Source organism: Sesamum indicum, linkage group LG15 (genome assembly GCF_000512975.1).
Source record: "Sesamum indicum cultivar Zhongzhi No. 13 linkage group LG15, S_indicum_v1.0, whole genome shotgun sequence".
Lineage (NCBI taxonomy): Eukaryota > Viridiplantae > Streptophyta > Magnoliopsida > Lamiales > Pedaliaceae > Sesamum > Sesamum indicum.
Genome location: NC_026159.1, coordinates 8890194 through 8908183, shown reverse-complemented (window position 1 = coordinate 8908183; position 17990 = coordinate 8890194). Strand labels below are relative to the sequence as shown.

Here is a 17990-nt window from a genome sequence, read left to right as displayed (position 1 = left end):
TATTCCACCGAGAAATTGGTGTAATTAGTCCACGCTTGTGTGAAGTAGCCTTATATGACCCCCTCGATGACGTACTGACAGCTAGCCTTGTAGAAAAGAAACACAAGACTTAGTATACCACATAATGGAATTAAAAACATATTGCTACAGTAAAAAAATAAATAAATTGAAGCTTACCTTGCATCCTAAAAGGTGATGAACATGTAGGGTTTTGGGAATCTTAAAGCTAGTGGTTTTGCAACAGACGATTCAATGGTGAGGGGGCGTGGAAGGGTCCAGCCTCTGATGTACCAGTCATGGATGATCAGCCAGTCAATGCACTGGTCCTAGATGACCCAATCGTTCATGGTAACAACAAAATATGAAATGATGATCCTACAACAAGAATGGGGTAACTGACTAAAAATGGCATGAAGACTATGCTTCCAGAGCTCTAGAGGCATCATACTAGGTAAGAGATTACCCTACCTCATTCCACAACCCAACCACAAACTGGGGTGATGTCATAAGAAAATTTAATTAGGTGCCTTTAAAAAAGTTTCAAGAATATATTTGTGATGTTTTTGTTTCTCAATTGAAAACTTTTTGTTGTTTTGCATTTCTATTTTATAACAACTATTTTTCAAACATCATTGGTGTCTAGGTAGGAATTTGCTGAACATCTACCCATGTATTAAAAGTTGTATCCAATATTGACAAAGCAACACAACCACATTGTCACCTAATGATGGGGGCCATAGTACATATTTTGCAAAGTTCATCCTGAATGTTGTTCATCCCAACTTTGACCTGAAATGATTCCATGAATAATATAAATTTCAATAGTTAAGTAAAATATACAACATACACCTACAGTTAAAAATTAGCATTTCAACGTATGTGACATTTGAACCATCCTTTGATTTCGGTGGATAGAAGTTGTTTAATCATTGTTTTAAATCCGAATCGGTTGGTTCAACCGAAAACTGGTCATGCATTCAGTTCGAGTCAATGGATAAAAATTGAAGGCAGTTGATCCCGTGTGGACAGGTCAAAACAGGTCCAATCGGGACCGAGTAACATCAATTTTGTATTTTCTGAAAAAAGAAAATAAAAATAAGAAATTCAATTTGCAATTTTTCCTCTCATCTCCCTCCTCTTCTTCCTCAACCGCTCTCAAGTTTAACTAAAATAAAATCCAACTCATTCCCAAATCTCCAAAGATAATCACCCTTTGTCCCCCTTCTTCAATATAATGTATGATTTTTTTAATATTAAATACGTAAAATAATACAATATATTGTTTATTATTGGTGGAGAAGGAGTCGCCTTTTGTGAAGCAGCAAGCAACTTCGTCCTGTTTCTATTTAATTTAATTTTAGAATTTTGAATAATTTTTATTATTGTGAATGTTTATTAAAGTTATTCTATAAATGTTGAAATTATGGTAATGTAGTATTTCGGTATAAATGTATCAACTTTTGTTGAATATTTATTGAAATTATTGTCAAATGTATGAAATTGTTACTGTAGCATTTGTGCATAAATGTATGAAATTTTGTTGAATATTTATTAAAATTATTGTATAAATGTATGAACTTTTCTTCAATATAGAATATTTATTGATATATGCATTGTATAAATTGTAGTATGTTTTTTTTGTTGTTCTAATTGTTGATTAATTTACTTATTGATCAGGCTCGAAATGGCGGATCGCACTCCGGGCTCGTTGTCCACCTTCCGCTCCCAATCACCGATATTCTGAGAATGAGAGAAAACGTTATCTAGCCGGGGAAAGTCCCGGCGAAGATACTCCGACGCTCAAGTCAGTGTCGATAATAATGAAAAGGATATCACCCTCCGAAAAATAGAAATTACTCTCTCTTAATGTCAAGAACTTTACCTCTTTCTCTGAGATTTTCTTCCTCTTATACTGAACACACTAACAGGCTGACGTGTCTCCCCACGATCTTCATGTCTGTTCCCACGATTATACATAATGCGCTCAAAGTTCGGTATTAGGGGCATTAACTATGCCATTAAGTATCTAATATCTTATGCAGTTAATACTCAGTCAAATCCCTCCTATGTTATAGGTTATTCTTGCCCCTATTTTGGAGGGTACATCTGTTTTTTTCTGACTCCCCCTCATCATTACTCCCCCACTTCTTTGCAGGATGGCCAATTGGGAAGGACCATTCAAAGTCATCGAGATCGTGGGAAAAGGAACATATAAGTTACAAGATACTCAAGGCAAAGAATTACCACGACCTTGGATAATCTGTGAAAGATCGGCCATCGTTCAAATGCTGCAGTATAGTTCTGTTTGTCACCTCTGTTTGACCATTCGCTTGGGGATGTCCTACAGCCGTAAAATTCTGCTGTATTTTCAATTCCTGGAGCCATGCAGTTATCTGTCTCCCTTGGAATTGTGTCCCATTATCGAATATTAGCACTCTGAGAATTCCAAACCTGCACACTATGTTCTTCCATATGAAATTTATGACTTCCCTTTCAGTGATTTTTGAGACAGCTTCTGCTTCAACCCATTTAGAAAAGTACTCCACTGCCACTATAATAAATTTCTTCTGAGCTCGACCAAGTGGGAATGATCCCAATATATCTATGCCCCATTGGTCGAATGGGCACGTAACCAAAACGGGGGTCATAGGTATTGCGTGCGTGTGAATTTGAGAGGCGAATTTCTGACATTTCTCACATTTTCGTACAAATTCCTTAGAATCCTTCATCAACGTTGGCCAAAAATACCCTTGTCGGGTTACTTTCAGTGCCAACGATCTAGCTCCAAAGTGGTTTCCACAACTACCCTCATGAATTTCTCGCAGGACGTACCTAGCCTGTGGATCATCCAAACATTTGAGAAGAGGTCCTTCCACCGTCCTTTTATACAATTTCGTTCCTATTAACGCAAATCTTGGAGCTTTAAACTTTATTCACCGAGCATTTGCGAAGTCAGTAGGTAAGGTCCCATCTTTGAGGTACGCTGCGATCTCTTCTATCCATGGGCATTTCGAAATTACCATATTAGTTTCCACCCGCTCTGAGATCGCGGATCGCTCCTTTATCAGCACTGTGATTTTCCTATCTTTGATCCCTGCTAGCGTAGCCCCAAATTTCGATAAAGCGTCGGCGCTCTCATTTTCGCTTCTCGGAATTTGCTGAATAGAACACTTGGAAAACTTCTGCATCCACTCCTTTGATTTTTTTAAATATTCCATCATCGACTTTTCTCTGGTCTCATACGTCCCTTCAATCTGCATAGCGACCAGCTGTGAATCTGTGAAGACTTCAAGGACTTGCGCTCCAGCTTCAAATGCTAACTCCAAACCCAGGACTAGGGCCTCATACTCAGCTTCATTATTTGTTGTAGAGAAAGATAACCGTACCGCGACCTCGATCTCAACGCCACCAGGTCCTTCGATCAATATCCCTGCTCCTCCATTACTAGCATTGGAGGATCCATCAACATGTAGCATCCAAATTCCTGGGTCCTCTGACGCGCCTGATATTTCTATCACAAAATCAGCTAGGATCTGAGCTTTCTCTACTGTTCTATTCTGGTAAGTAATGTCGAACTCCCCCAATTCGACTGCCCACTTTATCATTCTCCTTGAGGCCTCTGGCCGTGAAAGGATATTCCTGAGGGGATGATTCGTCCTTACCACTATCTTATGCGACTGAAAGTACGGTCTCAACTTCCTGGCAGTCACCACAACAGCTAATGCCAACTTTTTTATTTCAGTATATCTGGTCTCTGCTCCTTGTAACATTTTACTCACATAATATACTGGGTTTTGAATCTTATTCTCTTCTTTTATAAGTACCAAACTGACAGCATTATCTGAAACAGCTAAATAAAGATACAATACCCCCTTCTTTCGGATTTGCCAAAAGGGGGGCGACCTCAAATAATTTTTTAATTCCTGGAAGGCTTGCTCGCATTCATCGGTCCACTCAAACCCTTTTACTTTTCTTAATATCTTAAAGAAATGTAAATTGCGATCAGCAAATCTAGAAATAAAACGATTAAGAGAGGCAATCCTACCTGTTAGTTTCTGGACCTCTTTGATGGATGTGGGTGACTTCAAATTCAGTATGGCCTCTATCTTCTCTGGGTTCGCTTCTATTCCCCTCTCGCTGACCATGTAGCCCAAAAATTTTCCTCCTGCCACGCCGAACATACATTTATTGGGATTGAGTTTCATCCCGTGTTCTCTCATGATCGCAAAACTTGTCTTCAAATGCTCCAAGTGTTCATCTGGCTTATGACTTTTAACGAGCATGTCATCCACATACACCTCCATGGTCTTCCCGATCTGCTGGGCAAACATCTTATTCACCAACCTCTGGTAAGTTGCACCAGCACTTTTCAATCCAAAAGGCATAACGTTATAGCAAAAAATACCCCGATCAGTAACGAAAGAGGTTTTTATCCGATCTTCTGTTGCCATATAAATTTGATGATATCCTTGATATGCATCCATCATAGAGAAAACTTCATATCTTGCCGTTGAATCTACTAGAACATCAATCCTTGGTAATGGGTAAGGATCTTTCGAGCACGCCTTATTTAGATCTGTAAAATCGGTACACATTCTCCATTTGCCACCTGGTTTCAGTACCAACACCACATTAGCTAACCAGTTAGTGTATTGAATTTCAAACACATAACCCGCTCTCAGCAGCTTATTTACTTCTCCCTCGATGATGGTATTTTTCTCACCTCCAAAAGTTCGTTTCTTCTGTTGGACAGGTCGAATAGAGGGATCGACATTCAACCTGTGTACTATCACTTCAGGGTCTATACCTCTAAAATCTGAGGGGTCCCACGCGAACATATCAACATTACTCCTCAGAAACGCGATCATGACACCTTCAAACTGCTGTAGGTTGGGTCTTATCTTTGTTGTCTTCGATGGATCTCCTTGTATCAACTCAACCTCTTTGTGTCCAACAGGTTCTAATCTCCCTGTCTTCAATGTCTGCCATTCATCCTTATTTGCTTCTTGAGGTTTCCTCTTTACCTTCTTTTCGCCCTTTCTCAGGGACAAGTTGTAACACCTCTTGGCCTCAATTTGGTCGCACACGACCTCCCCTATCCCGTGTTGAGTAGGAAACTTCATCTTGAGATGGTATGTTGACACCACTGCCCTGGAAGAATTAAGCCCAGGTCTCCCCAGGATAACATTATAAGCAAAAGGCATATCAACAACCAAAAATTTTACCATCAAAGTTTTACGCGTGGGCTCTTCTCCAAGGGATGCAGGTAAGTCCACTGTCCCCAATGAAGCGACCTCGCCTCCTCCGAAACCGATCAACGGGGTACCTGCCGGTTCGATCTTTATGTTGTCAAGCCCCATCTTACTTAGCACATCTTTGAATATTATATCTGTTGAGCTCCCATTATCCATCAGAACCTTAAGGATTGTGAAATTTGCAATGTCTATTTTTATTACCATAGGATCGTTATCTGTCCCAATTCCTTCGCCTGCATCTCGATCTCCAAATACGATCCCAGGGTTGCTTGTCACATTTATCACTTGTTTGCGTCGTTCCAACCTATTTTCTCTTTCAAACCTCTTTCTAGCTCTTCTAGACCATCCTTCTGATCCCCCTGCTATAGTATGGATGATGTCTTTCACATGCGCATTCTCTCTTACTTTCTGAGCCTCTCTTTCCGCTACCCAACTCGACCTTCCATCCCTGCTTCTCGACCTACCTCGCCGATCACTTCTTTTTTCTTCAAAATTATGAAAACTCTGCCTCCTGAAATACCCTTGTCGAACCAACCGCTCAATTTCATCTTTCAACTGGTAGCATTCTTCTGTATCATATCCTCTCTCTCTGTGAAACCGACAATATTTGTTCGAATACCTTTTTGCTGGAGTAACCCTTGTATGCTTCGGCTATCTTAGTACATTATCTTTTTCCACCAACATGAGAGCTTTGGTTATAGTCATATTCAAAGGTGTATACTTGTTGTATTTCGACTGGTGAGGTGGTTCTCTTTCTTTCTCCCTCTTAGATCGCATATTTCGATCTTTACCAGAACCTCCATCTCTTGCCTGCTCCGAAGCAATCCTCCATTCCTCATTTTTCATTGCATTCATCTCCTCTTCATCAATATATTTCTGTGCCACAGCCATCAACTATTCTATATCAACCGGTGGGTCTCTTGCCAAAGCCGATGCAAAAACCCCTTTTTTCAACCCATGAATGAGGATATTAGTCATCATATCTATTCTGAGGTCCTGCACTTCTAATGTTTCGTTATTGAAACGCCCCATGAAGCTTTTCAAACTTTCATTCTCTCCCTGCCGAATGGTGAATAAATGCGTGGCTGATCGTTTTTGCTTTCTCTTACTCGCGAAATGAATTCGAATTTTTGTACCAACTGCTCATGCGACTCTATGCTGCCCGGGAGCAGATTCGTGAACCACTCTTGAGCTTTTCCTGTTAACGTAGTAACAAATAATTTAGCAATAATGGAACTTGACTGTCCATAGAGATTCATTACCATGTCGAAGGCAGCCAGATGTTCTTGGGGGTCTCGCGTTCCATCATATTTTGGAAGATCAGGCATCCTAAAGCTCGGATTAACAGTTTCAATAAGTATCTTATTGCAGAAAGGCGAATTGCGATTGTGTGCTACTATTTCCCCCCGCTTCTTGAGCTCATCAATTTGCTTCCCCAACAAAGCTATCGGTTTACTAACATTGTCTACCTCAGCTCGTGATATAGCTGGTCCCCTTGGAAGACTTCGAGCTTTACTGCTGGACCCGACCTCCAAAGGGGGATGACATTTCTTGTTCGCCTCCCTTTTACTTGTCCCCTCAAGATCTCGCCCATCATCTCCTTCCTAGAACCTTTTTCCTGCTAACTCTCTTTCGAGTGGGGTAGCTGTTCTCCTTTCGTATGCAACAAGGGCGTTTCTTCCAGCTTCTTCCATCATCTGTTGCAATTCTCGTCGTGTCAAGTGTACGGTTGGTTCTCGGTCATCCACCGGAGTCTCCATTTCTCGTCGTGTCAAGTGTACGGCTGGTTCCCGGTCATCCACCGGAGTCTCCATTTCCGGCATATTCTCCTTAGAGCGTCTCTCCGTTACCTACTTACTTTCCCACAGACGGCGCCAAAATGATCAGGCTCGAAATCGCGGATCGCACTCCGGGCTCGTTGTCCACCTTCCGCTCCCAATCACCGATATTCTGAGAATGAGAGAAAACGTTATCTAGCCGGGGAAAGTCCCAGCAAAGATACTCCGACGCTCAAGTCAGTGTCGATAATAATGAAAAGGATATCACCCTCCGAAAATAGAAATCACTCTCTCTTAATGCCAAGAACTTTAAAGATTGAAAGTTACCTCTTTCTCTGAGATTTTCTTCCGCATATACTGAACACACTAACAGGCTGACGTGTCTCCCCACGATCTTCATGTCTGTTCCCACGATTATACATAATGCGCTCAAAGTCCGGTATTAGGGGCGTTAACTATGCCATTAAGTATCTAATATCTTAGGCAGTTAATACTCAGTCAAATCCCTCCTATGTTATAGGTTATTCTTGCCCCTCTTCAGGAGGGTACATCTGTCTTTTTCCGACTCCCCCTCATCACTTATAGTTAATGGAGACTTCGGATTCCCAAACCACACTAAATGAATCTCAATTAGTTAGTAGATTCAGAGTAGGACAACTATTTGTTGGTCACCTTGTGCAATTTACTGTGTTAATTTAATACTGAAAGATATCGATAGTTGTCCCGTATCAAAGATTGTGCAATACTTGCATCTAAAGTGACTTGTTACATGTATAACAATAAATGACACTCAATTGGTTGAAACGTAGAGGGGTGGACAGAGATTATTCAAATTGGAGATACTCATTTTGCCACAACAATTATTGCATTGAAGAGTTTAAGTAATCATAAAGATTATTTACAAGCAATAGTGACATATCAAGATTTTAAAAAGTTTCTGAAGAGGGATATGAGACAAAACAAGTGAAACAAGTCATAATGTAATATTATTGTCAGAGTTGGAATCCCTCTTGTGCGTTTGTTATGTATTTGTGATTTTAATGAGAAAAAATATTATTGGGTTATGTGTATGAAGGATTGTATAGGACAAAAAGGACTATCAAAGTTTTATTTCACACAAAAAAAATTATCTTACCAATATGTTGATATTATCGATGCAAGATGGAATAAAATATTGTGAAAAACTTTGCATGTTGCCACATATTATTTGAACCCAACTTTGGATGACAAATAATCTTTTAGAGATAAGACAAAGGTTATGGAGGGCAACAAGGGGGGTTTGCCCAAACCTGAGATATTCCATTCTTATATATAATATATTTTAAAATATGAAAAATTATTTATTGTACATACACGGAAACAGCATACCAAGATAGCTAATAAATTTATAATAATAAATAGTATAGTTGAGAGAAAATTTGAAATTGTTGATGTTGCTTGTAATTTAGACGAACCCTTTGCCTATTGTAAAGAAATGGACCCCAAAAATATTCTTGCACACGAATACTTGGGAGCTATAATCAGTCAGAACTTGAATCATGCAGATAAAACTTGTCATTTAATTAATTTAAATTTGATCTAACTCAACAATTAAAACTTCCTATGCGTAGCGCATAGAGGTCCAATTACAATAGAGGAGAACGATAACATCAAATCCGTTGTAGTCTTGATGGTTAGGATACTCGGCTCTCACCCGAGAGACCCGGCTTCGAGTCCCCGCAACGGAAATAGTGTTTTTCTATTAAGTCATTTTGGGTTGTTGGGCCACTCTAAGAAATTCTTTCAGTTTCTATATATTCACATTCTTTGACAATCCTCTTTTCTCCTTTTCCTCGTGTGAAGAAATTTATGAGTTTAAAAAATTGAAAGAAAATAATAGAAGAACAAAAATGGGAGACAGCAAAAGGGTACTCTCAGTTAATAATACTATAGAGATGTGGATATATTTATCATCACCCCAGTCATACAACACCTGTTGTAATATTTTTTAATTAAATTGTAATTTAAAATTTTAGAGCGGGACGCAATTAAATTAAAGAAGAATGAATAATTAATAATAAAGAATGTAACAAAATTTAGTATAATTTTTACAAGAAAGAAAAAAATAATCCTAATATAATGCGGCGTCCTCCTGCTGCTGGTGTCGTTGACTGTGACAGAGTCGTTGGTTGTTCATCAGTTGTGAAAGTGTCGTCTGATGGAGGTTGGGGCAGCTTGGGTACTGATGGGATGCCCAAATGAGACATCATGTGGAGCACCATTCTCTCCATCCCCTCAATCCGCAGCTGCAGACAAACTGAGTGCAGAGCTGGTGTCGTGCCAGTGGAGGTGGCACTATCCCCTGCAATGGCCTCGCTTGCAAGGTTTGGGCCTCTTAGCCCATCTCCAAGACTCTGCCCTTGTTTCGGCCCCCAATGTCTTGATCCACTACTGGTCCTCTATTTAATGGACTACGGGGAACTAAGGGCGATGCTTGGTTCTCCAACAGTTTCTCGAATAACTCTTGAAATGAAAAAAGAAAAAGGAAGATGAAAAATCAAACAATTAATTTTATAAATTTTGACAAATTGCATAAACCCCCTATGTTTTATTCTTTTAGCTACTCCTCCCCCTGTGTTTTCCAAAATAATTCACGTTTTCCCCCTTTCGTTAGTTTTTGCCGATATGTTGTCAAAATTTTTAAGGAGTTATCTGTTTTATCCTTATTAGCTATTGATTTTTAAGGAGTTATATGTAATAGATATGTTATATCTGTATATATTAGAGAGTGGTTGCGACTTTGGGTAACGATAAGGTCGCCGCGAATCTCACCATCAATTAGGAGTGTACGTAGTGCGATTTGGGCTAATTTAGGTAATTTTTAGATCCAAGCCAAAGTTTGTGGCCTTTAGGAAGCTCTGCCCAAACTCAACCCGACAATCATCAGAATCGCACTTTACGATCTAATTGGACTAGGGCGGGTTCTGCGGTCTTTAGTATACAGTCAATCGCATATACAATCATATTAGTATTTTGTGACAACGTATACTTATTATTATTATTATTAGTAGTAGTAGTAGTAGTAGTGGTGGTGGTGCGGTCGAACAGGGTCTATGTGGTCTACATAAATATAAAATGAAGCTCGATTGCTAAAATGCGATTTTGTTTTTAACTAGTTCGAGACCAACCCAACCTACTCTTAGCTTGCTAATTGTGGTGCGGTTTGGATTGGACCAGTCGATTGGGGCGGTCCGCCAATTTTATTGAACACCCCTACCATCAATCAAAACAAGCAAAAGGGTGCAGCAGTGATGCTGTCGTCATCCCTCGATCTAGACGATAGAGGTCGCCCATTTTTACTCTAGGCAATTGCCATCACCCAGGGGTGGTGGAGGAGGCGATACTCTAGGCCCATCGCCCAGGGGTGGTGGAGGAGGCGAGCCAGACGAAGGCAGAGATGAAGATGGAGATGGCAGGTAGAGGTGGACGGGAAAGGCGATTATTTTCTTTTATTTATTTATTGTTATTATTTGTACTCTTTTTATTTTATAAATTTTTTGTATATATTATTCATGTAAAATAAAATTTGATACCGTTGATTGGGAAAAAATACTGTTAAAAAGTTTAATTTTTTCAAAATTTAGAAATAGTAAAAAATACAAAAAAAAATTATTTTAAATATATATAATGGTAATCTTAACTAAAATGTTATTTATAGTAAATAATATAACTTAAAAAATTAAAATATTTTTTTGATATTTTGATATTTAAATAATATATTTTATATATAAATATAATTTATTGAAATGCATTTATGCTAAACCATATTTTATTTTAGTTAATAATTTATAATTTTTATAATTGATAGAAGGAATTGAAAGAAAGAGGGTCTAGAAGGTGTATCCACTCGCAATTTCTTTGCAGTCGGCGATTTCCCCACAAAAAATCGATGAAGAAGACGATGACGGGGATGGGCTCTTGGTCATATGTTATCGTGCTCTTGAGAGGAGGTGGTTGTAGGATTGTGCAAACAAAGAGAAATGGGGAAAACATGTGTTCTCGAATCGTGGAAGATGAGGTTTCTACAATGTGAAAGTTGAAGAGAGAGAAACAGAGAAGGAGGGAGCTTGAAGACCTCTAAAAATATAGAAGGGTATTTTTTATATCTAAAAAATTTTTAAGGGTATAATTGGCAAATAAAAAATTGATGTAGCTGTATGAAAATTGTCATTTAAAAGTGTAAAATACCTTTTCTTTATAAATAGTATAGATAATATAAAAATTAATGAGTAAATAAGTATAATATGGAAAGTAAATAATAGGAGTAAATATGCACAGCGTGAAAATTAATTAATAAGAGTAAATAAGTGTACTGTAAAAAACAATTAATATAAATTAATAAGTATATTTATTTTACATTTTATAATTTGAAAAAATAACAATAAAGGATTAATTTGGTTGAATAAAAAAATCAAATAATTTTTGAAGTTGATAATTTCATATAAATTGTAGTCTATGATATATAAAATATCTATTGGCCAAACCAAAACCAACCTCATTAACTCAAGAACATTGCAGGAAGTGGCGTCGCCCGGACTCGAACCGGAGATCTTCAGTGTGTTAGACTGACGTGATAACCAACTACACCACGACACCTTGCTGCATGTGTTGCACGCTCTGTTTATATCCCGTCATCGTACAATTAGGCCTTGCTATGCTTAGGTTTCGGTAATTGAACGCCCTAATATGAAAGTTTTCGTAACTCCCAATCCAAATTTTGTGCCAATTATAATTATTTATAGTAAAATTATAATATGAAATTTCAAATAAATTACAAAACAATATGCTCTTTTCTCATACTTAATTATTATCATCAAAAATGAAAAAGAAAAAAAAGGTAATAAATAGAGTTAATTTTAAAAAATAGAGGGGATAAATTATTGTACTTTAAAAAATATTAGAGGATAATATCAACTAATTTGTGCATGTAAAGAGATCAGATAATCAGGTAGCTCATGCTCTTGCCAAGTTGGCGAAAAAATGTTTCAGTTTGTAGTTCTCTACCCACTGATGTAATCTCTGCCATTTTCGTTGATTTATAAAATAATGAGATTGACACATCAGGAGAAAACAAAATACAGGAAGATAAATTATTAATTTTTCTATATGGTGTAATTTACTCATTTACAATACCACAGAGGGGTTGTTTGCATTTTTCACTCAAAAGAATTGATTATTCTTACGTTATAGTAAATTAATACTTTTTACTACTATCACACAAAACCGATACGTAAACTTAAGTTTTGAGTACAGTTAATCAATATTTGTCATGATTTTATCAATTGCTAAAATGTTTTTGGTTGTAGCTCGCAAATATTTTGGACTCGTTTATAAAAACAATAGTTAAAATAGCCATTGCACAGTCGTGATTTATTATTATCCATCGTAATTTGTTACTCTTAATTATAATTATTAATTATAGTGAAAAATCATATATTGTAATTTTAACCACTGCCATTGACCATCAGAACAGCCCGAAGCAAGATCTTCAGGTCAAGTGATTTTACAATTTTTACTAACAAATATTGTATTACCTACAACTTAATTTCTCACCACTAAAATTTTCTATTTTTAAAGTTATTAATCACGGGTTTCAAGTTAGTGTTATTAAATATTAGAATATTTGAGGGTTTACATGCAAAATCTGAACTATTTTTTACATTATCAATTATTACGTTTAAAAACCTTGAAAAACTAATACCTGCAATCACGGTAAATGATAAAAAAAATATGGAAAAACCACTTAATTAATATTTATCATAATTTCAGTTTTGGGCGAAATATTTGTCATGATTTTTAACAATGATATTTTGTTATTGCTAGTAGAAATAACAGTTAATAGTCGTTGTGCATATGTGGTATAGTAGCATTTTCTATGATTATTATTTTCAGTCGTAGTAAATTGTTTTAGGTCGTAGTAATTTATCATAACAGAAAGTCATATGTCTTATAGCGTCTAAAAATAAAAATACTTAAAAGATATCCGACAATCTAACAAATTGATAGCGGTGTAACTTGTTTTATTTTTCAAAATACAAGAGGATAATTTGCTAATTTTTTTTATAGGAGTTTTTTTTTTTTTTTTTTTTTTTGTATAGGAGTTTTTTTTTTTTTTTTTTTTTTGCTCGTTTCTCATATCATAGGGATAAATTGCATCTTTTCCCTTATTAAAAGAAAACGCCACAACTTTGATTCATAGATATGCCTCAAAATTGCGCCCCTTTTGTATACCATCCTTTTCTTTTAATTGATTTAAAATTTATAAAAAAAAAATATAATTGAGGAAAAATTCAAAGCACCAAGAAAACTCAATTTAGAGTTCGTTTGATTCAAGTGAAAGGAAAGAAAAAGTCAAAGGGGGAGGAAAAAAAATAATAATTTTCCTTCAAATTATTTGATATAATTAAAAAAAGAGTAAATTTTAAATATTTTTCTTTTTTCGATACGAGGAAAAAAAGGACTAATTTTTATAAATCTCAAATTGCAATGCGGTACGCTGCAATTATAGGGAAAATTAACAAATAAAATCTTTGGGCAAAAAGCTAATAAATCCGTTGTAGTCTAGATGGTTAGGATACTCGGCTCTCACCCGAGAGACCCGGGTTCGAATCCCGGCAACGGAAATGGTGTTTTTATCTTCTCTGAATCATTTCTGGGTTGTTGGCCCATGCTAGGTTGGGTCTCTATTCCTCTATATATTCACATTCTCTTGCCTCTATAGTCTATTCTTCCTCTTCTCTATAAAAGTGTAATTTTATTTAGTCATTCATCATATAAATTAAAACAATTTAATATGAATAAATAGGTAATGTGAAAGTAATTAATAAATAAAAATGCTATAAAAACACCATCGATTGATGCACTTGTGCGTTCAATTTACTTTCGTTAATTACTAATGAAAATGATGTTTTTATGAATTTTATAAAAGATAGGGGGAATTATAACCTAACTTTAAAAGACAAAAGGGGTTTTAGCTATTTCAATAAGACGCAAAGGGGTTACATGGATTTTCAAAAATTTATCCATTTTCTGAAAATTAATATACATATATATATATATATATATTTATATAATAAATTTTATAATCAATTTTAAAATCTAAACTTGTTTATTTGTTTGAGACCAAAACAAAAAATTACCAAATAAAATAATGAAAATTAAAAGAATCCGAATAATAAACAATAAGATTTGGCATAAAAATAAATTTCTTTCAATCAACTCCCACATTCTTTTAGACACTATCTCCACAAAACTAAACAAATTATCTGAGAAAACTAAATTTTATTTTATGTTATAAATCAAAATGAATTACAAAATCAAAAAAAGAAACAAGTTGGTCCAAAATCTAAATACATAAATGAAAAATAAGAAACAGAAAGCATAAAGCTAAGAGGAATTTTGGGCTAAATTATATTGTTGTTGAGAAAATTACAGTATGGAGCAAAAAGATTTTGTTAGTTAAGTTAAAGTTATGGTGTTCTAACTAATGGACATAAAATTTAGGAAAAGGTATTATTTTAGTCCGCTAAGTATGCCTAATTTTAATTTTAATTCGATAACTATGTCCATTTTTGTTTAGATCCAGTAACTTATGAAATTGCTTACTTTTAGTCCTTTGGCAGATTTTCGGGCAATTTTACCCCTGCAATTTTTAAAAGGCAGTTTTAGTTCATATGCACTCATAGGGGTAAAATTGTTCGAAAATATGCCAGAGGACTAAAAGTAAACAATTTCGTAAGTTACTGGACCTAAACAAAAATGGACATAATTATCAGATTAAAATTAAAATTAAGCATATTTAACGGACTAAAATAATACTTTTTCCTAAAATTTAAAAGTGGGAGATGTGGAAGGAATTGCTTTCCAGACAACAATTAAGGTCTAAAATGAATAGTTTAATAGCTTTGGGTCAAAAAGTTAATTATCGATAAGCTTTTTACAACACACTCAAGTAATCAAGCTTAACTTTAAGAACAAAGGATTTAATAATTCAAAAATTGCATGATATTGGACCTTTTTTAAACTTGAGAAAACTAAGACACTTGATGAAAAATAAACACCGAATTAAGAGTCAACGAATAATGCCTAGTTAGGTGAAAATTATATTTTTCAATCTCACAAACTAGAGGAGTTTACACTTTTGGTCCAAATATAATGGCCTGATATAGAACACGTGATTTTACCTTTCAATTTTTTCCTATCGAACAAAAGTATAATTACAATTGATACAAAAAATTAGGGACCTTTCAAAAAATTGTGTAAAACGATTGAACAGAAGTATCGACCCTTTATTCGGTGGGACTAATAATGCAATTTTACCATTGATCTAGGAAGGGAAAAATAGTCATACTTTTGGAGTTGATGATTTCATATAACTTGTAGTCTCTCACTTGTAAGATTTGGACTTCAATTTCTCTGCAGTGTTGCAAAACCAAAACCAATTAACAGTAACTCAAGAACAGAACAGAAAGTGGCGTCGCCCGGACTCGAACCGGAGACCTTCAGTGTGTTAGACTGACGTGATAACCAACTACACCACGACACCTTGTTTTTTTTGCTGCATCCTTTTTAGACAAAACGTAGAGTTATGAAATCATTCCCAACCCAGATTTTGTATCAATTGTAATTATATATAGTACAATTATAATATGGAGTTTCAAATAAACTACAAACAATTATAGTCTTTTGTAACACTTAATTATTATCAAGTAAAAAAAAAGTGATAAATAGTAGTTAATTATAGCTTTGCAACGACCATTGATGATTGTTATTTTAATAAACGAGCTTAATTAATTATTTATAATTAAAAATCATGTCAAATATTTTGTTCATAGTTAAGAACCATGACAAATGCTTTAGTCCTAACTAGGCCAATGACAAATATTTATCAATCACCTCCAAAATTTACGTTTTTATATTAATTTATTTGACCATGGTCAACAATATTTAATTATGCGACTTTTAAGCTTGTCATTTATAATATAAGAAACATTCAATTTCAAAACGGTTCCACCGTCAAAGCACCTCATTCATATCCCCACGTTGATTCATAGTTGTTTCAACGTCATTATAAGTTTCAAAAGAGCCTGGCATGTAGAGTGCAGTAGAGTGAAGTACTCAATCTTGTGATGCTAGAGCGGTTTGGATCATTAAAGCACCATCCACGGATAAAGCATTTTTGTCGTAGCTTAACGACGTTCTAACCTAATGTCGTTATGGCCTAATGATGTTTTGACCTAATAAAGTGTGGTAGTAACTTGAGGAAAATGTATGAAACGGAACAATAATTCGCTCACTAATTAGGACACCTCATCTTTGCGACATGTTGTAATTGATCTCGAAAAAGTCTAGGGATTGTCCACAGTTATAAGTGTTCTCACAACTACTGTACAATGGATGTCAGAAGTGTATTCTATTATAAGTGAGTAGCCTTCTCAATGCCATCTACAAAGCCTGATTCAGACCCCACTGCCTGCCATGCTTCCCTTAAGCTCCTTCGATAGACTAACTTCAGTATCTTGCTAAGGGATTTATGGCTTCTTGGATAGGATTTTGACTTCGGAGGATTGAAAGTTCTTTGTTTACCGTGACACAAAATTATAACCCAAAGTTCATAGTTTATACTAAAAGGCTGGAAACCCTTTAAAAGCTCAAAAGGAAGAGATGCTAGTTGAGTGAAGCAACTATGGAGTGAAGCATTATAGAGGGCCAATGCATGAATATCCACTGATTGTGTGTAATTGCTTAGTTGTAAGTCTATTATGAGCTTTAACGCTACTTACTAGAGTTGCTTTTGAGTGAGTGAGCCCGTCGAAGATTGAGTAGGAAGAGAGACGCTTGCATACTATTATAAAATTGAGTCGACAACCTAAATACATTACAGTCATAGCTCCCCTGCAGTAGTTCAAACTCGGGCCCCCCTCGCCAAAATGATTCAACCAAGTTTGGATCCGTAGGCTCAACAAACTGTTGGAAAAATTTAATTACAATGTTGTTTTTCCATATTGAAATTTACTGATAAAACTGACTTGAAAATAGTCATATTCATAGAGCATATATATATATATCACATTCAATGAAATAATAATGACTATTATACTGAATAGTTAAAGCAATAATTATCAATATTTGAGCTGTATACCAACAACTCATTACCGGTTATACGTCTCATCTACAATACTGTCATCATCGTCATCCAAATTCCATGGGGCCCTCTTTAAGATCCTCCTTCGGTTCGTCGGGTATCATCTTAGCTAGTTGGTCTATGTGCTCTTTGAGATCATCTACTTGATCACGAAGTTGTTGATTTTCCTGTTGAAGTTGTTCAACTTCAACTTCTTATTCTGCTTTCACTGTTTTCTATCTCCCATCGGGGAATTGATTTCTTGCCATCCAACTCATCAGCCCTCCTTTTGGCCCAAGGATGGTAGGCCTGTTTGAATAAATTGTTCCGTAATTCCTCCATCTCATAAAGCCTGTCTCGCAATTGTTGTTGTAGTTCACTAATGAGGCTGGTGAAATATTCATCAGGATTTGACGACAACGAACGATTGGGGTTGACTGGAGACAACATTTCAATTAAATTATATCACACTTAACCAAATCGCAGTAGATTACTTGCCTTGAAGAAATTAATGGTCCCACATAAAGTGCTTTGGATACAATGTTATTCCTCTCAAGATAAGGCGATTGCAGTTCGTTTAATACAACACTATACTAACGAACACCTTAAAAAACACTCAAAAACCTTTACAAAAACTTAAGCTAAAAAACTCTGACTTGAGAGCGAATATTCTCGTGAGAGAGAGAGAGAGAGACGAGAGAACTAAGAGAGACCTTGAGAGAGAAGAGAGATGTGTCGGTGTTGGTGTGTTGAGAATGAAGTGAAATTAGCCTTATATAAGCCTTCCAAACGCAA

At 35.8% G+C, this 17990-nt stretch overlaps 1 protein-coding gene and 4 non-coding genes across 5 annotated transcripts; 2 read left to right on the top strand and 3 right to left on the bottom strand.

Moving 5' to 3' along the window:
- Nucleotides 2241-7069, bottom strand: LOC105178414. The gene is made up of 5 exons (XM_011101877.1): nt 6867-7069; nt 6392-6584; nt 5938-6131; nt 2938-5844; nt 2241-2880 (listed from the first exon to the last, which is right to left on the bottom strand). Exons 1-5 carry the CDS (start codon nt 7067-7069, stop codon nt 2241-2243), a joined length of 4137 nt encoding a protein of 1378 aa, XP_011100179.1.
- Nucleotides 8688-8760, top strand: TRNAE-CUC. The gene has a single exon. It is a non-coding gene; the product is annotated as a tRNA-Glu (tRNA).
- Nucleotides 11595-11668, bottom strand: TRNAV-AAC. Its single transcript has one exon. It is a non-coding gene; the product is annotated as a tRNA-Val (tRNA).
- TRNAE-CUC lies at nt 13623-13695 on the top strand. Its single transcript has one exon. It is a non-coding gene; the product is annotated as a tRNA-Glu (tRNA).
- Nucleotides 15544-15617, bottom strand: TRNAV-AAC. The gene has a single exon. It is a non-coding gene; the product is annotated as a tRNA-Val (tRNA).